At 54.1% G+C, this 22,399-nt stretch overlaps 1 protein-coding gene across 3 annotated transcripts; it reads right to left on the bottom strand.

Annotated features, from left to right (window-relative positions):
* Nucleotides 1-359: 359 nt before the first annotated feature.
* On the bottom strand, nucleotides 360-20,643 carry LOC114860130 (microtubule-associated serine/threonine-protein kinase 1-like). Of its 3 annotated transcripts, none has more exons than XM_029158468.3 (27): nucleotides 18,745-20,643; nucleotides 14,194-14,225; nucleotides 9,859-9,953; nucleotides 9,655-9,730; nucleotides 9,299-9,371; nucleotides 9,057-9,217; nucleotides 8,904-8,979; nucleotides 8,605-8,814; nucleotides 8,410-8,511; nucleotides 7,981-8,113; nucleotides 7,834-7,898; nucleotides 7,550-7,626; nucleotides 7,261-7,469; nucleotides 7,045-7,183; nucleotides 6,840-6,972; nucleotides 6,279-6,444; nucleotides 6,097-6,198; nucleotides 5,803-5,925; nucleotides 5,528-5,637; nucleotides 5,281-5,441; nucleotides 4,955-5,208; nucleotides 4,580-4,804; nucleotides 4,272-4,501; nucleotides 4,073-4,195; nucleotides 3,863-3,996; nucleotides 3,593-3,780; nucleotides 360-3,515 (listed from the first exon to the last, which is right to left on the bottom strand). In XM_029158468.3, exons 1-27 carry the CDS (start codon nucleotides 18,781-18,783, stop codon nucleotides 2,077-2,079), a joined length of 4,875 nt encoding a protein of 1,624 aa, XP_029014301.1. In that variant the 5' UTR covers nucleotides 18,784-20,643; the 3' UTR covers nucleotides 360-2,076. The 3 variants fall into 3 exon arrangements, with proteins under 3 accessions (XP_029014301.1, XP_029014302.1, XP_055366736.1); XM_029158469.3 differs by having other exon boundaries at nucleotides 14,194-14,222; XM_055510761.1 differs by lacking the exons at nucleotides 14,194-14,225; nucleotides 18,745-20,643 and adding exons at nucleotides 12,904-13,731; nucleotides 13,842-14,165.
* Between the last annotated feature and the right edge of the window lie 1,756 nt (nucleotides 20,644-22,399).

The following is a 22,399-nucleotide window of genomic DNA, read 5'->3' as shown; positions in this document are numbered from 1 at the left end:
ATAGCAGCTGCTTGTACTCTCTCTACACCAGATGGTTTATAAATCAACACAGTGAAGCAGAGACGGTGTCACCGTGACCCGAACCCTTCACGACAGCAGGAAGCCCTTGATGATGGTTCGTTTGTGTCTCTTCTCTTCTTGATCATTTCTGAAGGTTTTCATTGACTTAATAATGAATATAATTATTGTTGTAATTAATAATAATTATTGTAAACATCGTCTTTTCTGTTGCATACAGTAGCAGCTTGGTCCTGTTTCATTTCACTGTATTCTGATCTGTTCATGGTGGAATGACAATAAAACTTGACTTGTCTTGAGTTCATTTTGGTGATGAGCGACATTAATGAATATAACACAAAGGGGTTCTCTGTGTTTTATTACATTTCTGTACTCTAGGCTTTTTTGCATTGGTTTGTCACAACAGTGTTTGGTAAATATGGATCAACAGCACAAACAACAACAGTCAGACAGTTGTTATAAAAAAGTCAAACAAGGACGTGACACAACATTAAACCTCCAGGAACGACAGCATGGACCTGAATAAAAAGGCGATGCCCAAACATGGAATAAATAGAAAACTGTAATGAATACAACACATAAAAAAATCGTCAAATAAATAGTAATAGTAATAAAAGTATTTGACACAAATTAAAGTGCAATTTTCCCACAATACACACAAACTCCTAGAGTCTACAGTCCAAACAACAGAACAGTTACACGTCTGATTTCTAACTTATGGAAGGAAACGAGCACAGGCAGCAACGCCTGTCGTCTTATTAACGCTACGCTACTTATCTCTCCTCCTCGGGTCTCAGATCTGAGCCTGGAAACCAGCACTAGGACACTCAGCACATCTGCTCCGGGCTGACAGCGCTTAGGGTCGTGGATCTGGGCACTGATGGATTGCATATTATGTTACATTTAGGTACTACTACAAAACAAAGTCTGTTTAAATAAAAGCATGACGTGTACTTCACACACACACACACACACACACACACACACACACACACACACACACACACACACACACACACACACACACACACACACACACACACACACACACACACACACACACACACACACACACACACACACACACACACACACACAACAATACACTGTACGTACACACAGAACAGAATGGATGGAGGAGCCTTTTCTGCCCCTATGGTTCTGGGCAGCAGCGGTTCCCAGCCTGCAGGTTCCTGTGAGCAGGTCTGAGGACAGAGCAGCAGGTTAGATCAGATGGAGGCAAAGTGCTTCAAGTCGGAAACAAAGCACAGTAAAGTCAAAGACGCGTGAACTGAACGCTGATGTTTTCAGCTCGTGACTCAAACAGGACCTGACACACGTTTACGTGGGACTTTAGAGAAACTCTGCACATTTTCTCCTTTATGTTTGATTTGAAGTGATTGAGTTTGTAACTGCTTAATCCTCACTAATAGTAACACAACACAAGTTTAGTGTGTTTTTTATGTTGCCAACAGGACTTGCTGAATTGAAGCTTTGCAGTTTGGGAACCGCTGGTCCGACTTCACCAAACAGGGAGAACCTGCACGCTGCCCACTGGAGACTCAGGTCGTCTTCCTGTCCACACCACAATGTAAACGTTTATTGGGGACGGCTAAATATTTCATAATGTCCCAGTGCAAGTTCAACCTTCGCTCACACTGAACTCAGCCCTTCAACAGTTCTGACCCAAGTGATTCAAGCTTTTTGGTGGTTTGGTCCAGTTCCAGTTATGGTGACTCCTGACCTGACACTGACCTGACTGGACGTTAAGGAAACGCTTTATGCTCCGTGCTAATGCCCGTTTGTTGCTGTCACAGTGTTCACTACCGTGAGGTCCTGCTCCTTTTAACAACTCTTGGATTTTCCACGTTTGGTGGTAGACATGCATTAAGACATACACTTTAACTATGTACAACAGACACATTTTGATGCCAGACCTGAAGCTGAATCTGTGTCCACCTTTGATCGTGTGTTCGTCTCTTGGACTCATGATATGTCAGAGTGATGCTAGTAGAAGACTTTCCACGGGAGAGTCCGGCTCTATCTGAAGCGCTTATATCATGAATGATGCTTGCCCCGAGCGGTTCCTTTATCGGACTGAGTGCTTGCTGCCGTCCCCCCCCCCAGACGTCCCAAACCGTTCAAAGACTCTGCTTTTCCTCCTGAGTGGCTGCGCTCACTGGCTTTGGAGGCATCTTTGGACCGGGGCCCCTCCTGTGATGCCCCTTTTATCGGCCCCAGCACCGTTTTGGCCACACTGGTGAGCTGGGTGACGAAGCTGGACTTGTCACCCGGAGACATGGAACGAGACTTGGAGGAGGGCGAGGTTGGGTTCTCCTCCAGGACCTCCAGGTGTGCCTTGTCCTCCTTGGACCCACGGCGCAGGCTTGTTGCTTTCTCTGCTTTGGATCTGGAAGCAGGAAGCGTGTGGGTCTGAACCTGGGTGGGACCCAGGGAGGTGGGTCCTTTGGCTTTGCTGGTCTCCATTGCTTTTTCGCTGCCACTCGAGTCTTTCTCCGCCGTCTCTGGGGCTTTACGCACCTTGGACGACGCTTTCGGCAGGTTAGCCTTGTCTGCATCTGCAGAGCCTTTCACTTTGTCCTCACCTCTCTCTTGAGGACTCTGCTGGTTCCTCTCTGCTTGTTCTGGCCCCTTTGCGGAGCCTGTTGCTGAGCTCTTGGAGGCCGCTGGCTCGGATTTGGGGGCGATGGCATCCCCGGGACTGGGTTTGGTCTCTGTGGCGGAGGAAACCAGTGCTGGACCAGGCTCCTCCACTGCAGCACTGGAGAACGTCTTACTAGAGCCAGGAGCTGTTTCAGCTTCACCCTGCAGCTCTTTGTCTCTTGCTGTGAGCAGCGTGTCGCGGCTGAGAGGCGACTCCTGCCTCCCCAGCTTCCTCGCAGGCTTCAGGCCTCCGACCTCCCCTCCCATTGGAGGAGACGGAGAGGAAGACGATGAAGGCGAAGGCGGGACAGGTCCGTTCTCTCCCTCTATCTCCAGGAGGCTCTGCAGGCTGTGCTCACAGTGAAAGGACTCTCTCCTGTAGTCGCCGTGCGTCACCTCCAGGCTGTGCTTGCGCAACGACACGCCCAGGGGAGAAGGTGAGGAGGAAGAGGAGGAAGAGGAGGGCAGAACGGGCGCTCCCAGCTTCTCCGCCGACTGCACCCGCTGCAGCAGCGGGGACCTGGGCGGCTCGGCGCTCTTGGGGCGCGGGCGGGCGACGGGGGGCGAGGAGTGCAGCTTGGCGGGGAACGTCTGCGTGGTGTTAGAGCTCCCGACCGTGTGACCGCTGAGAGGTGGAGGCGAGGAGGTGGTGGGGGACGGAGTGTGGGCCAGCGGCGACAGGGGGATGTTGCCGGCTGACTTGCAGCGTGCGGAGCGGTACTGGCGGTGCAGCTTGGGAGACAGGCCATGCAGGGAGCTGGGCCTCATGTGGTGCGAGGCCGCTGGGGAGTTGGGGGTGCTGGACGCTGGGGAGCTGCTCTGGGAGGAGGTGCCTGAGGACAGAAGGAGAAGGACACAGTCAGAGCGGGTCCGACGGGCCGCGTGTTACGGCGCATGGCTGCATTCCCACCCAGATAAGGGGACTCCAGCGCCGTGCGGTAGGTCTGAGTGGGCGAGCGGGCCGACAGGCTGTGGGTGGGGGAGCCCGGAAGGCTGTCGCCGGACGACAGGGAGCGGTTCAGCGAGGACAGGCTCCGGCTGGTGTGGAGCAGGTTGGACTGTTTGGTGATTTTCCTGAACAGCGAGCTGCGTTTCTTACTGAAAGGACAGAAAGAAAAGCAGGTTAATGAAAGGAAGAAAGGCACAGAGCGCGTAAAGTGAGGCCATGAAGGCAGCGCACTCCTGCCCCTCCTTGGGTCCAGTCCTCTTGCTGCGTCGTGCCATCTTGGACTTGTAGCTGGACTTGCGGGCTGGACCGAGTTTGATGGAGGTGTTCTCAAAGGGCGTAGTGGTGACTGTCACCTTGTTCCCGCTCTGTAGGACATTCATTGGGTCTCGGTTACATGGTTTCAAAGCGAGTCACATAAACCCGCGACTGTTCGTGTCTGACCTTCAGAATCAGCTCCACCACCTCTGTATGGACCAGACCGTGGACCGACTCCCCGTTCACATGAGTGATGAGGTCTCCAGCAGCGAGTCCGGCCTCATGGGCCGGACCTCCGTCCTCCACGTGCTGAGATGACATGAGAATTTAGAGTCCCGTCAGCTGAAGGAGACTCTGCTTTGTACTGCAGTAGCGTCGTACCCACCCAGACCATGTGGTGCACGCTGTAGACGTCACTGTCTCCCATGTAGACCCTGATGGCTCGCAGCGTGAAGCCGTACTTCTTCCCAGAGCGGTGGATGGTGATGGGCGACTGCTGGACGTTGACCACGGGGGAGTAGTCTCGGCTGGGGGAGGAGTCACGTGAGGACGGGTTGGACGAGAGGGAGCGAGGAGACATGGGGCTCGCCAGAGGGGAGGCACCATGCTGCTCCACTGAGGAGAGGAGGCCAGGGTTACATCCCCACACAGCCCTGACTCTAAACATCGCTCACCCACACAGCTCGTGTGTACCTGCAGGAATCATGACGGACAGCGCCGTAGCAGAGGCCGATTTAATGACTTTGCCTCCGGGCCGTGAGCCGCGTCTCTCTCCTTCAGCGGTGAGCTGCTGGTGGCGAACCCTCCTCAGCACCAGGTCCGTGGTGGCCCCGCGGAGCCCGTGTGGGTCGGGGAACCCCAGAACAGCAGCACTGCCTGGAAGAGGCAAGGAGGCATCAGCAGGTCTCAGCAGCTTGTCTGTGAAGATCAAAAGGAGGTAATTAAAAGCTGACACTGACACACAAAAGCGCTCTGCTGGTCAGTCCTCAGCTCTGTACGAGTTGCTGGGCTGTGGTTTGCCAGCAGCAGCTTGATAGCATGAACAAAGCCCCCCGGTTACACTGGTACCTCCAGCTGTGAGGCCGTTGCTCTCCTTGGGATGTGCTCTCTGATCAGCACAGCCGGGGCCCGTGGCTCCTTCCAGCGAAGCCCCTCTTGTCTTCACTGGAGCCTGCCTGCTGGATCCTGGCAGCTCAGAGTCGGCGTCCAGCGGCGAGGCCAAGCGGTGAGTTTCCATGAGGGCTGAGAAGCGTCTGCGGGTCCCGGATGGCGGGCTGGAATCGCTCTCAGTGAAGGAAGACTCGGAGCAGGACAAACGCTTCCTGAGAAACCAGGCAGGCGTACTGTGGTATAGGTCTGTATTCAACATGGGGTTAAAATCAGGCTGTGCTCACATCTCAGGTGATCCGGTCCTCCAGGTCTTGTCTCTGAGGGTGACGCTTCCCAGGCTTTCTCTCTTGGCCACCCGGTCCTCCCTGGGGACCTTGTGCTCCCGCAGAGTCACGGTGTGAGGCTTATGCTCCAGCTGGGACAGATGCTCCATGCTGCTGTACACCTGCAGCCACACACAACATGACAGATGATCAGCCAGTGAGTGACGCGAGCCTCAAAAGCTCTCTCCACTGTAATGTGAGGTCTGACCTTGCTAAAGCGAGGGGAGCAGGATGAGAAGCGATGAATCTCCACGGGCTCGTCATCGTTGGTATCGTCCTCGTCGTATGAGTTCACGTGATGGTAGCGCTCGGATCGACCTGATGAGGATATCAGAGGGTTCATCCGGGCTCAAATAACAGCCTGGTCACAGCTGACTTAGAACTGGACTCAAGCCTGTAACATAGTTACTGAGCCTGGCTTTAATGAGGACATCCTGAAGAAGACAGTGATGATTCAAAAGCTCGCAAAAAACGCAGACCTACTGTCAAAATAACTGGTGTCTTCCTCTGACTCCAGGTGAGGGATGAACTCTGCCTTCTGTCTCAGCAGGCTGTTCCAGTCCACCTCTGTGAAGAAGGCGTGCTGCTTCACTTCAAAGGCACCCCCTGCAGAGAAGCAAAGCCTGTGACTCACCTGAGAGCGACACAGTGTGTGCAGGCACTGAACCTCAGAAGCCCATGTCTGATCCCGTGTGCTGTATAAAACATATCTACATAAAACACATCTGTTCTGCCTCATTTCATGTTCCTGGGTCTGTGGTTTGCAGTGAGACCGACCTGTGCCCAGTCGGACCAGTGGGTTGGTCTGCAGCAGCAAGGAGATCAGGTGCTGGGCATCAATGGGCAGAGCTTCGTCTCCTTCTGGCCAAACGATGTCGTCTACATCACACAGGAGAGGTGATATGATGGTATAATGATGATGAAGGAGCAGAAGCAGCAAGCGTTGCTGGAGTGCTCACCTGTGATCACCTGCCCGAAGAGCTCCTCTGGAGTGTCTCCAAAGAACGGAACACAGCCCACCAGGAACTCGTAGAGGATGATGCCCATCGCCCACCAGTCCACAGGCTTCCCATAGCCCTGACGCAGAATCACCTCTGGAGCAATGTACTCTGGAGTCCCACACACCTAAAAACAAGAGCTGGTTGGCTCCGTCTGAAATGCTGCTGGTTTACAGTCACATGGTGTTGAAAGAGGAATAACTTACTCATAATAGAGTCAATAAATGAACTTTCTGATTGTGGGACACAGCTCAGAGAAGCAAAGACTGAGTCAGCAAACTGTCGTCAAACAGAAGAATGAATGAGGCTCAGGTTGAGCTGCCTGTGGTTCCGTCTCACAGACAGTGGTACAGTGACATAAAGGCACCAAAGATGCAGCTACGAGCCTGATCCTTGGGATCCCAACGCCATGAAATGAATGGAGCGTTAGGGACATGTGAAGGCGCAGGGATCACTTTCCTGTACTATTCATGCTGAATATTCACAGCTGCCACAGATCCACCCGAGGCTTCAGCTCATTACCTGTTTATCCAAGAACTCCCGAGTGTCCTTCTCTATGTGTCCTTCGTACAGGTTGGTGGTCAGACTCATCAGGCCCATCTTAGACAGGCCGAAGTCGGTCAGCTTGATGTGGCCCATGGAGGTAATCAGGAGGCTGAGGAGAGGAAGCGAAAAGCTGAAACCTGGAGCATCAGTGTGGAGCAGCGCCGTGAAGCTCAGCCCTTACTTGTCAGGCTTGAGGTCGCGGTGCACGATGCCGTAGTTGTGTAAGTACTCCAGAGCCAGGACCGTCTCAGCGAAGTACAGACGAGCCATCTCCACCGGCAGCGGCCCGATGTTCTTCAGCAGCGTGGCACAGTCCCCACCTGAGCAGCACGCAGCTCAAGGGTCAGTCAGCACCGCCTCACGCTGGCTACGTCACAGACAGCCGTCACAGGCTCACCTTCCACGTACTCCAGGACCATGCAGAGGTGACGGCGCGTCTCGAAGGAGCAGAACATGGAGACCACGAACGGGTTCTCTGCGAAGGTGAGGATGTCTCGTTCCACGAAGGCCTGCTGGATCTGGTTCCTCAGGGTCAGGTTCTGCTTGTTGATCTTCTTCATGGCGAAACGCTGTCGTGTCTCTAGGTGACGCACCAGGTACACGGCTCTGACAGCAGGAAGACAACGCTTAGAACCGTTGTCATGTGACCCCTGTCACTGCTGGTGGGTCGTTGGTGCTCTACTCACCCGTAGGCTCCATTACTGATCAGCTTGATGGTCTGAAAGTCTGCTTCTCCTGGAGGTTTGATGGCTCGAATCTTACCCTGCAGGCAACATTTGGAGCAAAACTGCATCAGTGGCTTCCTAAACACCAAATCTGGCTCCCAACAGCTTGTGTTAGAAGCTCAGACCTTAATTCAAATAAACAGAGAAACACAACATCCCAGAGAGAAAACAGGCTGCCAATGAAAAGCCACAGCTCCTCTGTGTCCTGCTACAGGAGCTGAGGCCCAGGATGCGAGGACACTCACCTCTGTGGAGTCGTCTGTTTCTGGCGTCAGCGCCTCGCTGTCGCAGCTGTCGATGTTCACCATCTCTGATGAGGAACACGTCAGACTGAGTCAGATCAGGGCTCCTTTCTGTTCCTGCCTTACTCGTGTGTCTCCTGTGACTCTCACCTTCGATGGGGTCCCTGGTCAGCCCCAGCTGGCTGATGATGTAACGAGGAATGTCTGTTTTGACCAGATGTCCCTCCTTGGCGTGGTCCTCCGCCGCCTCCAGCAGATGGTAAAACTCCTCAGGGTTAAACTCCTGGAAGAGGGAAGCTTCCATTCAGGGAATCATCACATGGAAACGTCTTGTGTAGCATTACATTTCTTGGGAGTTGGGTTCAGTGAATCAGAGCAGAGGAGTAAATCCATTTACATGCTGCCATGGTCTGAGTCTGAGTCAGACAGAAAGGTCTCAGTCTCACTACAGCAGGGAGCCTTTCATCTAAATGCAAATGAGACACGCTGCCTTAGAGCTCAGAATCAGGATCTGGGCTCGTCTGCACACAAACTGAAGGCTTGAAGTGATGACATAAAATGAACAGCGTGTTTTGGTACCAGACACTCCAGAAGTCTGGCAGGTCGGGAGATGATGATGAGCAGCCTCTTCACCAGCTCTGTGACAAAGGCCACCTCAGTGCTCTCTGAGCGCTCGAAGGCCTGAAACACAGACAGACGGGAGACAAGCTCATCAGAGCCACGAGAAGCCACGAGGAAACGACCAGGACTTCCGGAGCCTCCGCCTCATCCCACCTCCCGGAGCAGCTTCTCCAGGTTCTCCTGCAGCTCAAAGAAGTAGACAGAGGTGATGAGGCCGTCGCGGGCTTTGGCCAGGCAGTCTCTGGACAGCTCTGCTATCTGGTGGTGGATGAAGCTGAGCACGCCGTCGGCCAGCGGCAGGACGCTCTCAGGAGAGTAGGCCTGGATGAAGTCGGCCAGCTTCTCCTCCATCTGCGCCGTGGCCTGGAGGACCACAGGAGGAGTCAACGCTCTGCAGACAGCAGCCGATGAACGCTGTCAGCTGCTCTGATCACCACCTTGTGTTGTGTTACCTTTGGAAATCGCTCCTTATACACATGGTTCATCATGACTATCTCGTTGTCGTAGCAGGCGGAGGAGCGTCCGGGGCTGAAGGGAACAAAAACCACCTCTTTACAGTGGGAACACTTCAAGTGGGCGAGTTGTGTCCAAACCTTCAGTCAGACCTGAGGCTGCGGGAGCGCGGCCGCATGTGGGGGGAGCTTCGGCCGCCGTCGTCGTCCGTGATGCTCTCAGGGCTGCCGAAGTGCTTGGACAAGAAGTGGAGCTCGTCCACGGTGGGCTGGAAGGGCAGCTGGTGCAGGCGCTCCTGAGAGGAGCTGGACGACTGCAGTCAGCGAGAGGACGATGAGGAAGAGAACAGGGAAGAAGCCTGTGTTTGTGTGTGTGCGAGTCGAGAAGCGGGTACCGTGGAGCTGGGAGTGTTGGTTCCATATCCAGACGACGGCAGCGAAGCCAGAGACCAGCGGCGCCCGTCCGCTCTGCACACAACACAAGGGTCAGGTTCCTTCACAGCGCAGAGCTGGAAGCAAACACTCGACATGACTGGCTCCTGATCGTTTTTAACTCAGGACTCGTCTGCTGTGAGACACCACATGTGGGTGACGCATCAGACAAATGAGACATAGAGTGAGATGAGTCTAACTGGACGCCGCCGTCGTGTGGTCTTTATATTTTAGGAGCTGACAGACGTGCAGAGATCAGTGAGACCTGGTGAAGCAGGGCAGGGAGCCTGTAACCATGAACAAACACAGGAAGCATCACCTTCTGGAGGATGCGAAGGAGAAGTGTGCTGGGTTACTGGGGGAGAAGTTTCGTGGGCTGTCCAGAGGGCTGCTTCCTGGAAGGGAGCGGAGGAGGAGGATGAGACACAACAACAGCTGACAGTTAGAGATGAAGCGTCACTGCAGCGGAACCTCGCGCTCGTCGGGCTCCACCGGACCACTGATTACCGGCCGGCGTACGTACCGAGGTGTCCGGGGAGGGGCAGGGGGGAGTGTGGGCGAGGCAGCGTGGGGGAGGTGCTGCTCAGAATCAGACTCTTCCTGTTGCTTGTACGACAGCTACAGAGGACACAGAGAGACACACGTTACCACCTGAGCAGATTTACACAGTCTCTGTTTCCAGCTGCCAGATAGAAGAGGTTGGAACATCCCATCATGCTCCTCAGCCCCGACAGGATGTGGAGGGAGGCAAAACACTTCCACTGAGCCGTGAGATGAGAGGCAGAGACAAACAAACGGCTGCTTCTCTACAGCTCAGCAACTGCAAACACACCTGAGCCTCTGTGATGGATGGTAGGTGATTATTACACGAGTGAACGGCTGAATGGACCCATCGAACCCGTGACACCAGACTTTGACTCATTAGCACCGATGCTGCTGTCGCTGCTAGCGGCGTTGGGCAGCGATTCAAAGCTGTGAGTTAACAGACGGCAGAACGCTGACGCTGCAGGAAGGAACCGTCTGCTGCTTCCAACCAACGGTAGCAAACGTCAGGCCGTTTTATCACTCAGCTGTGTCAAGTATTGGTACAAAAACCTTTCCTCTATTTGAACACATCATTGATTAAATGATTCTACTGAACGTTTGAAGTCCGACACAGGTGTGTCAATGTGCGACCCATCGCTGACATCAGAACGTCCTGATCAATGGGATCCAGATCTCGTCTGGATCCCATTGATCAGACAAATGCTGCGTCTTCCACTGGATCGATGAAATCCTGACATCTGTGCTTAACCTTAAAGCTTTGTGCAGTAATCTCACTGACCAGACCAGCTCCTTCAAGACAAAGCGAGTTAATGGGTTCTGGCGCTGCATCAATGCTGCCGTCAGCGTGTCTTTACATCACAGATGCTGCAGAGACGAGGAAGGAGATGCACAGGAAGCAAGATGAGGCGCAGCCATGAGAACGTACCGTGACCCAGTTTCACCGCTACACACGTGTGGCGTGAGTGTTCACGCTGCGCCGACACAAATGCACAGAGGGAATATTGTTGTGTGAGATGCTACAGAATCCCTCTGAGCCCGTTTCCCAGTTGAATTCAGGCTCAGACACGTGTGTTAGGTTTCAGGTTCAGTAGACTCTGCCTCTGTAGCCTACGAAGCCAAGCTAATCGCCCTGTGTTTTTACTGTGGTGAACGTCAGCGTGAACACATCAGCTGTAACGACCAATAAAGCACTGAGCAGGAAGAGAAAGCAGACGGCTCGTTGCTACGCAGCGTCCAGGAGGACGCAGGGGTCAAAGGTCAGCGCGGTCACGGCCTCAGGCAGAACACCCTCGGCTCTGAACCACCGATGCCCAACACCTTTTTATCATATGCCTTTTTCTGTCCCCGGTCCCTGAGTTCACTCAGGTCCAGTCGGGAGAAGGTGTCTTGTTTTATGTCCCTGTAATCAGCTTAAGTCTGAGGAACAAAGCAGCAGCTGACAGCAGCAATATCTGTCAAGCAAGGGTAAATTTAGAGCTGCCGAGAAGCCACTGCCCTCAGACGCGTTTTTCCCCATCAGCGACGGCCTTAAAGGAGACGAGACGCGGCACCGTGAACCCAGCGGTTCCATTAACGCTGAACCCAGCAGCACCTTCGGCCCGCTGAGCCTCCAGCTAACCTGAAGCGTTACAGAGCAGCGGTGGATGCTATGCGTGATGTGGACAGGGGCCACAAACAGATGGGTCTGAGTCCAGGTCAGAAAAGCTCACGGCCTGATGCTGCTTTATTAAACCAAATGACGATAAATTAGAACGTAGGTGAGGATGAAGGAACACCTAGAGTCCAGACGATGAAGATGATGCAGCTGCGTGTAGCTAGGGACATCTAGTGGCCTGGAGTGGAACTACAACGGTCCTGCCACTGAACCACGTCCCAGCTGCCTATTTAACTGGCTGCAGGAAACCGAACCCGCCTCTGATGAATGAGCCAACAAATCCTATGTTTAGGAGACAGACAGCAGCAATGTGTGACAAAAGAGAAGCAGGGAGAGAGTGAAGCGAGAGGCAGCGATGCTCCTGCTCACGTAACCCTGGTGAGCTGCTCCCTAATGGACCGGCAGACACAGATATGACCCCGGGCCCTGGAGGCGCCCCCGCCTCCCTGCACCTTTGCTTTGTTCACGCCTTCTCCTCTGGTAATGTCCTCCACAAGGCAAATACAGCTTCTTTTAATTAGGGATGCGCTTAGACAAGAGGTGAGTTCAGGTGAGACGCAGCGAGTGGGTCTGAACAGCAGCTGCTTTAGTTCTGATCAGGAGGATGAAGAGACAAACATTTATAACAGTATTATCACAGACAGACAAACAAAAGCTTTTCCACATTGTGGGATAAATAAGGCCACATCGTACTGTAAGCGTCATAATCCTTTAAGGTTATTATTATAACTATAAAAAGGTAGATGTCATTTCAACAAATGAACAAACCTCAGAATCCTTCATTCATTCATTTTTACACACAATGAGTCTGAATCTTGAAGCTGAACCACTGCACATTGTTTGGATTGATTTTATTTGCTGAAGCATTCTGATGCTCCCATTTTGTCGTCTCATCTTCTATCGATCGCTGCAGGAAAACTCTCCTTCACACAGGAAAAATCAGACGCTTACGCAACTGTAGCTGGAGGAGATTCAACATCATCACAAACTACAGCGAAGTAAAAACTCCAGGAGCATGAATCAGTCCAGAAGGGTCCAGAGACCGGTGGTTCTGACTCAGCTCCGGCCCGTAGACGAAGCGAAGCTGTCGCACCGAGGACCGTCTGATGAGTCATTGATGCTTTTAATAACTTCATATTAACAGAACCAAAACTTTGGACCCCATGACATGAAAGAGTACAGAGCCAAATGGATCAAATCAGCAGATGCCGTCTCCGTGTGAGCATCACATTCCATGCACAGCAATGCATTACTGCATTCACATCTCACTCCCTGGACTACAGGGCTCCCTCGCACTGCACGGACCTCTGCCTGAGCATCGCCGGCCGGGCCAAGCACAGTAAACACAAAGCCTGCAGCTCCACAAACCTCTTAGTGCGTCGAAACATGCTGGCGCCGGAGTGTCCACGAGCAGCGGGAAGGAAGCAACTCACTGGGAAATGTCATCGCAATGCAAAACGCTGGCGCTGTGGCAAAGCAGAGGGGGAGGGACGAGGGGCGGGGTGGGTCCGGACGCAGAGCAGCTAAAAAGCTTTGGCTGCAGGCTCTGAACAACTGAGCGAAGGAGAGCGAAGGTGAAGCAACAGCTCAAAGCGTCATGTGGACTCTTACATAAGCGTAAAGCAGATGCTGAATGAAATCAAAGCCTTAAAACTGGCCTGAGCTGCGTTCACCCATGAACGGAGGCAGGAGGCAGATTGAAAGTGAAGCAGCGCGTCTTTAATGGGTGGTCTGGACGGAGGGAGGGACGAGGACGGACGGACGGACGGACATCCACGGGGAAGCAGCTGCTGACGGCTGCCTCTGCAGGTGGGGGTGTGGGTGGACCCGCTCACACCAACCCCGAGTAGAACAACATCGAGCCCACGCAGGCAAACGTCCCATCGCTCCCAGATCTTCACGCGGCACGAACAGATCTACGTCCATCAGACCTTCACACCTGAGCCACTGCCTTCGTCAGCTGTTTAAGACTCGAATCGCCGCTTCACCCTGAGTCACATCACTCCTGAACACATTGGACTAATGTCTCATCACACTCCATTTGATGCTTCATTAAACACTTCAGCCTCATGAATCCTCAGTGCTGCTCATCACTGCTCCACCAGAATCAACGGCTCCAACCACGACTCGTTTGCTCATGGATGTAAGAAGAGCGTTGTCACGGTGACCGTGATGGCTGGAGGCTCCTCGTGTCCGCTTTGTGTGAAGGAGCACGGTTTCCCACGAGGAGCAGAAGAAGAAGGGGACACATCAGTGAGGTGGATCGAAGTAGAGTTAATCTGTGGCTTCGTTTTATGTTTGATTACCCATGATGCCTCAGGATGACGGGGACAAGTAGAAGATGGATGGAGCGAGGCTGGCAGGAGAGAGGACATCTGAGGAAGAGGAGGAGGAGGAAGGCACACACAGATCTACTCTCCCTGCCCTGCGGCGTGAACCATGTTGACGCTAAACGATAGCATGCATTCTAAGAGTCTGTATTAGTATGTGAGGTTTAGCTGAGAAACATTGTGCTTCACATAAACCTGCAGAGTCTCAGTGGTTCTGGTAGAACCAGCGCCGTTCCTCAGCCAGGGAGCCCGTTCAGTTTGGATTGAGAATATCTCCCCAGAGGGAGGAGGCAACAGGGGGACGAGGGGTAACAAAGGTGACACTCACCTGCTGCTTTTACGAGGCAGTGGAAGATCCTTCTGGAAGAAAGACACAAAGAAAGAGAGAGATCAGGTAGAGGAGTGAGTGTGTGTGTGTGTGTGTGTGTGTGTGTGTGTGTGTGTGTGTGTGAGATCTAAAAGGGTCTAGTGGTCCACATCTGATCATAAACTCATCACTGGCCTCGTCCCCTGAGTTTAACACATCAGGATGAGTCCCTGGTTTCACAGCAGCTGAATAGTTAACTCGTGGGTTCAGACCGTCAGATGGAGATGGAGTAAAACCTAAACGATGGAACGATGAGCTTCATTTAAAGATGCACTGACTAACAGGTTACACATTTGTGAGGACGTAACCAAAAGGTGTCTCAGCTGTCGCATACGAGCCTTCTGTGACTGCTGAGACTGGACCAGCCCTGATCCACATTTCACTGCGTAACCTCTCAAATGGAGACAACAGAAAACACTGAATGAAATATACACAAATCAATCTAGAACAAAGCTTTTGTCCAAGGGTCCAGTGTCTGTTCAGTGGTTCTGGACACATCCAGAGAGGATAAATCAGGACAGTATGAATGAATAAACATGTCCCTCTTTGTTTCTGGACCCGGAACATCTGCTCACAGTCTGTTTGTGGCCGCACAACAAACGGACCAGTTGGCGCCTTGAACAAAGCGGAGCCATCTGTGGCACCATGAACATGAAGAGACCAAAGGCTCAGAGGCCTCAGACCCGGTTCTACGGCCATGAAGGGGCTCTGATCCAGTGAGGTCACGTGTCCCCACGTACAGACGATCTGAGACAGCTGCTTCCGGTGCTTCAGGGCTTTCCTGCCTTTCGCTCCACAGGACAGCTTCCTTTGCTTGTTCACGCTTGGTTCCATAAATCTCATCGTTCCAACTGTGACTTTGACCAAATACTTCACTTCCTGTCTTTATGATCGCGTGACTTCGTTTGTTAGGTCCCTGTAAACGTTCTAGTTTTCGACATTTTGTTTTAAACTCCAACAGATGGAATTAATTCTTCTGATATAAGTTTAGAGATTCACTAGACATGAAACCATCTCTATGCATCTTTACTTCTGTTTTACGGCTAACGTTAAGCTGAACGTCCAACATCCAGCCTTGTTTGTCTTTTCTGTGTGGACCCGATCGCCTCCTGCCTTGAACCCTGCCTTCTTTGAGCTGTGGGACTGTTGGGCAGCCTCCAAGAGGAAGGTGATGTTTCAGCTTTATGACAGGACGAATCCATGAAGGTTGCACGTCATTTCTGGAGCATTAAAGGAACAAAGGCATGGTGTTAGCTGAGATAAAGCTCTAATCACTGCTCTGAAGCGGTGGAAGGAGGCCTGCAGGCCAAAACAGGGTCACAGAGCGAGAGAAAGCTGGAGCATCCATCATACAGCAGGGCCGGGCAGAGGAGGCAGAGGGGCTGGGGGGGGGGGTTAGAGGAGGCAGAGGAGGCAGAGGGGCTGGGGGGGGGGGGTTAGAGGAGGCAGAGGGGCTGGGGGGGGGTGGGTGTTAGAGGAGGCAGAGGGGCTGGGGGGGGGTGTTAGAGGAGGCAGAGGAGGCAGAGGGGCTGGGGGGGGGGGGTGTTAGAGGAGGCAGAGGAGGCAGAGGGGTGGGTGTTAGAGGAGGCAGAGGAGGCAGAGGGGCTGGGGGGGTGTTAGAGGAGGCAGAGGAGGCAGAGGGGGGGTGTTTAGAGGAGGCAGAGGAGGCAGAGGGGGGGGGGTATTAGAGGAGGCAGAGGAGGCAGAGGGGGGGGTGTTAGAGGAGGCAGAGGAGGCAGAGGGGCTGGGGGGGGGGGTTAGAGGAGGCAGAGGAGGCAGAGGGGCGGGGGGGGGGGGGTGTTAGAGGAGGCAGAGGAGGCAGAGGGTGGGGTGGTGTTAGAGGAGGCAGAGGAGGCAGAGGGGGGGGGTGGTGTTAGAGAGGAGGAGAGGAGGCAGAGGGGGGGGTGTTAGAGGAGGCAGAGGAGGCAGAGGGGGGGGGGGGGTAGAGGAGCAGAGGAGGAGGAGGGGGGGGTGTTAGAGGAGGCAGAGGAGGCAGAGGGGGGGGTGTTAGAGGAGGCAGAGGAGGCAGAGGGGGGGGGTTAGAGGAGGTAGAGGGGTGGGTGTTAGAGGAGGCAGAGGAGGCAGGGGGGGGGGTTAGAGGAGGTAGAGGGGTGGGTGTTAGAGGAGGCAGAGGAGGCAGAGGGGGGGGTGTTAGAGGAGGCAGAGGGGCTGGGGGGGGGGGGTGTTAGAGGAGGCAGAGGAGGCAGAGGGGCTGGGGGGGTGTTAGAGGAGGCAGAGGGGCTGGGGGGGTGTTAGAGGAGGCAGAGGGGCTGGGGGGGTGTTAGAGGAGGCAGAGGGGCTGGGGGGGGTGGGTGTTAGAGGAGGCAGAGGAGGCAGAGGGGGGGGTGTTAGAGGAGGCAGAGGAGGCAGAGGGGGGGTGTTAGAGGAGGCAGAGGAGGCAGAGGGGGGGGGGGTGTTAGAGGAGGCAGAGGGGCTGGGGGGGGGTTAGAGGAGGCAGAGGAGGCAGAGGGGTGGGTATTAGAGGAGGCAGAGGGTGGGTGTTAGAGGAGGCAGAGGGGTGGGTGTTAGAGGAGGCAGAGGAGGCAGAGGGGGGTTGTTAGAGGAGGCAGAGGGGCTGGGGGGGGGGGTGTTAGAGGAGGCAGAGGAGGCAGAGGGGCTGGGGGGGTTAGAGGAGGCAGAGGGGTGGGTGTTAGAGGAGGCAGAGGAGGCAGAGGGGGGGGGTGTTAGAGGAGGCAGAGGAGGCAGAGGGGGGTTGTTAGAGGAGGCAGAGGAGGCAGAGGGGCTGGGGGGGTGTTAGAGGAGGCAGAGGGGCTGGGGGGGGGTGTTAGAGGAGGCAGAGGAGGCAGAGGGGTGGGTGTTAGAGAAGGCAGAGGAGGCAGAGGGGGGGTGTTAGAGGAGGCAGAGGAGGCAGAGGGGTGGGTGTTAGAGGAGGCAGAGGGGCTGGGGGGTGGGGGTTAGAGGAGGCAGAGGGGGGGGTGTTAGAGGAGGCAGAGGGGCTGGGGGGGGTGTTAGAGGAGGCAGAGGGGGGGGTGTTAGAGGAGGCAGAGGAGGCAGGGGGGGGGGGGTGTTAGAGGAGGCAGAGGGGCTGGGGGGTGGGGGTTAGAGGAGGCAGAGGAGGCAGAGGAGGCGGGGGGGGGGTGGTAGAGGAGGCAGAGGGGCTGGGGGGGGGTTAGAGGAGGCAGAGGAGGCAGAGGGGTGGGTATTAGAGGAGGCAGAGGGGTGGGTGTTAGAGGAGGCAGAGGAGGCAGAGGGGTGGGTGTTAGAGGAGGCAGAGGGGCTGGGGGGGGTGTTAGAGGAGGCAGAGGGGCTGGGGGGGGTGTTAGAGGAGGCAGAGGGGGGGGTGTTAGAGGAGGCAGAGGAGGCAGGGGGGGGGTGTTAGAGGAGGCAGAGGGGCTGGGGGTGGGGGTTAGAGGAGGCAGAGGAGGCAGAGGGGCTGGGGGGGGGGGGGTGACGTCCTGCCCGTGTAAGCAACGATGCTGTACAATAACTGGGCAACAGCTCAGCTTCACGGCTTTGACCCGGTGGAACGCGCATGAACATGTACCAAACCCAAAGCTCAGCTGCAGCATCCACAGCTGATCAGACCCGGTTCACTGCGGGGGCGTCACCGTATGAGGCGGAGCGGATGAGACCAGGAGGCGGCATCAGAACCACAACCCGGAGCGGTTCTGAGCTGGGCGGAGGCTCCGCTGCCTCCTACTGAGGAAGCAGCCGTTCAAATGCGAATCACCGGAAAGCGAGGAGTCCAAATGCTGCTTTTACAGGACGTGCTCAGAGAAGTACCAGAAGAACAACCGAAAAAGGTTGGGTCCAAAAAGTGGACAGAACCTGAACTCTGCGTGTCTGGGATTGTCTCGTGGTTCTGCTCAGTGTGTGTGGAGCAGAACCAGTTCCTGGGGAACACTGCAATATGTGAACACTACTTAGCCTCTGCATGCTAGTTAGCTTAGCTTGTGGCCACATAGCTTTTAAGCAGAATCCAAATCTTCCAGGTTTAGGTTCTGAAACCTGCTTCATATTATGAAATCTATATTACTTTTATGTTACAACTGTCTCGTGTCTCCTTTTGGTGTTTCATAAAGAAATAAACCAGTGTTTATTGTAGAAACGCTGTGAAGCCACGCTGATTCGCACTTTCTAAGTGGAAGCTAGTAGCCTAGCTAACAAAACGAGAATCCAAACCCAGAAGATAGAAGGGTTCTGAGAACTGGTTCTGGTTTTGTTTGTTAGCAGTCTTTGGTCTGTTTTTGCTCCCTCTGATCATATTTATGATTTTCAAAGAAAACCCACTAAGGTCCACCTGTGAAGTGATGCTAATTAGCCCAGCTAGCAGACTTGACCTTTCTCCGAATCTGGACCGAGCTGAACCGGTCCTGTCATTTACTGTGTGCCACTTGTGTCCAGTAAAGAAGAGATAACCTTTCTAATAAGTGATGTGGTGTATTATTGAGGACGTGACGTCATTACGGCCGTCTGGTTCCTACTGGGCAGTAACCCGCGCTAATGGTACCGGAACCCCGATGCTGTGAACGACCACACACAGCGCCTCACCTGCAGCCTCCGGCGCCGGATGATGCCCGAGTCGTCCATGGCGCGATGCGGGGCGGGCGGGGCTGGGCTCCCAGCGGGGGGGGGGCTCACTCCACGACCTCCGGGCCCGTGTTGGTGCGCGTCCTGAGCAGCGTCCCGGCGCAGAGGGAGCCCGGCGTCACGTCGAAGTCCCCGGAAAAACACTCCCGTGAAGCGGTTCTCTCTCACCTCGGACCCGCGTCTCCGCCGTCATGCTGGCGACGCCGCGGGCTGCGCTCGGAGCATCCCTGACATCGGGTCGAGCGAGCACAGGCCCGAACCGAGTCTGCCCTCACCGAGTCCGGAAGAAGCGAGCTCCTCTGCACCTCCGGTTCCAGAGGACGAAGCGCTCGACGCGCGGTTCACGATCAGTTCACGCGCTGCTGCTCCTCGGAAGAAAGAGCCTGTCCGGTCCCGTTAGCATCCGCGTGAGCCCCACTCGGGCTCATCTCCAGAACCACGTCGTTGGGTCTGTACGGGTTCAGTCATCCAGTCGCCGCTGCTCCGCCTGAACTTGATGTGAAACTGGACGCAGCGGCGGCAGCAACGCGATATTTGTAAGCGCTTGCAGGGATTCCCTGTCGCCCCTCCCCCCCCCACGAGGAGAGTCCGTGGAGGATCCAGAATCAGCACCACAGACAGCGACAACTGAGGCAAGCTCACATTTGAAATGTCTCGAACTAGAATGATAAATATTCAGACCTGCAATAAAAAACATTTGAGAATGTGTGAACACGAACATGCTACGAAGACGTTGATGCTGTGCTGCATCTGCTTCTATTCATTGAACTGAGGAGAACAGATGCTTCACATCACATGGTGCATTGATTGTTCTGCAGGTGGATGCGATGACACAACCTCATCCTAAAGCCACTAATGCTGGATTACTGCGGCTCAGACGAAGCCTCAGAGTGGTAAAATAAAGAGATGGAAGCAAATGAAAATAAAAGACTGTGTGAGTTTGTCAATATCAGATAATAAGAAGCTGCACAGAGCGAACAGAACCTTTTGAGGCTTTGCTCAAACTGGGCAGAACTGCGTCGTTGCATAATGCTGCAGCGAGGATTAGGACTTTCACTGCTTTATGCAACATATGGCTGAAGGTCCCCACACACCGTGACCTCATCAGTACCGACCCAACCGGACCTGGCTGGTGTCCCTCGTCCAATGGGGCGGAGCAGAACCAAGGCGTATTCCTGTCTCCGGACCTTCAGGCCAACGAAGCAGGAACAGGAAGTGGGGTTCTGTTAGATTGGATGGAGCTGTCGGGACCGTCTGGCACCGACGGACCCACATCATCTCTGTGCTGAAGCCAGCGCTTTGTTCTGACACACACTCAGCACTCAGCCAGAGAGGAGTCTGGACTGGAAGAGGCCGAGCGCGGGTCGGGACTGAACACAACATGCCCGCTTTCATTTCCTCTTATGTAACGTTGTTAATCCCTCACAGCTCAGACTAACAGCTGTTTGGTTTGGTTTGGTTTGGAGCAAGAGACGACGCTCGTTGGTTCCGTCTCAAGGACAAATGGTTCTGATGACACCAGTGGTTCGGCCGTAGAGTCCTTTCCTACAGAAACCCGTCCACTCATTTCTTTTCCAGTGGTTTGTGGAGGTTTGCTTCCACAAACGTCCCACCTTTCACTGAACCGTGTTCATGCGAACTGGACCCTCGACGCGGATCGACTGTGAAACGGTCGGCCTTTTGGAGACAAAGCTGGATCAGAGCAAGTCGTGTGGGTTCTGTCCCGCCACGTGGCACATGTGAGCAGATGGGAGGCTTTCCGGATCACGGTCGATTTCATCCAGCTGTGGATCCTGCAGCCAGTTGGATCAAAGCGTAGAAACGTGCTTCTGTGTGTTTTCATGCATCCAACACGGACGTGTGGACGAACAGTAAGATTCATGACAGCAGCTGATGAATTTTAGGCCATGGCCACTGCAAATATTTGATGTTGTGAATGCTGAATCAGCACATATGTAAATAACGCTGTAGCATTTCATGAAGGTTCTATAAACCAAGTACTTGTGCTTGTTTTTCTGAAAGGTCGCATCCACACGCTCCCTGGAGGAGGATTTCACCGCTGGCTCAGGGATGCGGCGCCCCCTGCTGGAGGCCGCGGGTAAACGCATGCGTCCAACAGCCCTTCAGATGAACACACGGACAACAGAAGCCTTGACGTCCACTTCCTCCGTTCGTCATTGCGTCACCACAACAGCGCTGAGCATTGTGGGTAATCCACAGCGTCTCATTCTGATTCCGGCGGCGTCTGCCAAGGCTCTGCACAGCAGGTGTCCCCGAACTAAAGAGGACGTCAACAGAGCCTCAACGCAAAACAGTCTGAAACACATCAATGAAACAGGCTTAAAAAAACAACAAGGCTCCGGCATCTCAGCACATTTCAGAGGGAAGTGTGACCTGGAGGTCGATCAGACCACGGACTGCAGGTCCAGATCAGAAAGAGTTGGTTCTGTCGCTTCCGTTCACTCTGCTGAGTCGGTGTTTCTATCCCAGGGAGCTGATGAAAGGTCACAGACACACAGTGAATCCTCACACAGCAGCTTTGTGCCGGGACTGAAGCCCGATGAAATGAGATCAACTGTCACATTAGCAGAACCAGATCCGGCCTCTGCTCACAGATGCTACTCACTCCAACAAGCTGAAGTCTGAGTTGGACCCGCTTTGGTCCTTGAACCACCACCCAGCGTTTAATGATGAACATTTCATCATGATTTCTAATCTGATGAATCGTCTGAACTGGAACCAGAATCAGATGGAGTGTTCACTTTAGATGATGATTCACAACCTTTGGTCAGAACCAACCAGGCTCACTTGTTGGCTTGGAGGCTCCTTAATAAACACAATGGTTCAGAAATTCAAAATCGGTTCTAGTTGACTCATTCTGGGTTCACGCTACAGAACCGGATCCAAACCTAAGACGAGTCAAGGTTGTGTTTCCTCTTAGGAGCCCAGTCTCAAATATGATACAACATGAGTATAACCCAAAAGCCAGTGGGAGCGGCCGAGCAGAACCAGGGTGGTGCGTTTTGGTACGTCTGATCTGATGTGGTCACGCTGGACCTCAGACCCCGGTTCTGATCACATGCAGCCTGTTTGAAACAGCCACGTCTGAGGTTCTGCCGGTGGCCTCGCTCTCACCTTTGATTCTGAGCTTCCCTGATTAAATCCTCCAGCCCGAAGCAGCTCAAAGCGTTTGTGTGCGAGTTAATGATGGTGTTCGCCAGCTGACGGCGCCTACGGTACCGACCCAAGCCCGTTAAACGAGAAGGACAAGACAGGAACACAGAGCAGAGATGACCTGCTTTGTGTTCCCGCCTCTGTTCCCTGAATAGCTTGAGCACAAAGGACGCTGTCAGTGCTGCTCTAATGACCAGATGGAGCTGTTTGTCTGCTCCTCGCTCCTCTGCTCTGACCCTCAGCACCGCTTATGAAACGGGCCGAACTCGGGCCGAGCCAGCCCCCGTTTCCTCCTCCAACGCAAACAGCAAGAACGGAAGTGAGTTTCCACTGAGGCCATTGGATCATCGTGAGCGGGACCATGGTCTCGGCCTGGTTCTGTTGCCAAAACCAATCATGACTGAGGTGTCACCTGTTTCACAGTCTTGGTCTTAGCAGACAA

Source organism: Betta splendens, chromosome 8 (genome assembly GCF_900634795.4).
Source record: "Betta splendens chromosome 8, fBetSpl5.4, whole genome shotgun sequence".
In the NCBI taxonomy this organism is placed as follows: domain Eukaryota; kingdom Metazoa; phylum Chordata; class Actinopteri; order Anabantiformes; family Osphronemidae; genus Betta; species Betta splendens.
Note: the sequence above shows the minus strand (reverse complement) of the source record. Positions and strands in the feature narration are given on the sequence as shown.

What these genes read in the sequence shown, in the direction of transcription:
- LOC114860130 (XM_029158468.3), bottom strand. Translation starts at nt 18,783, where the DNA reads ATGGACGACTCGGGCATCATCCGGCGCCGGAGGCTGCAG. An exon ending in CTGCCTCGTAAAAGCAGCAG is followed by an intron (nt 9,954 to 14,193) that starts GTGAGTGTCACC and finishes TGTCCTCTGTAG; the next exon opens with CTGTCGTACAAGCAACAGGA. An exon ending in CAACGGCCTCACAGCTGGAG is followed by an intron (nt 4,805 to 4,954) that starts GTACCAGTGTAA and finishes TGATCTTCACAG; the next exon opens with ACAAGCTGCTGAGACCTGCT.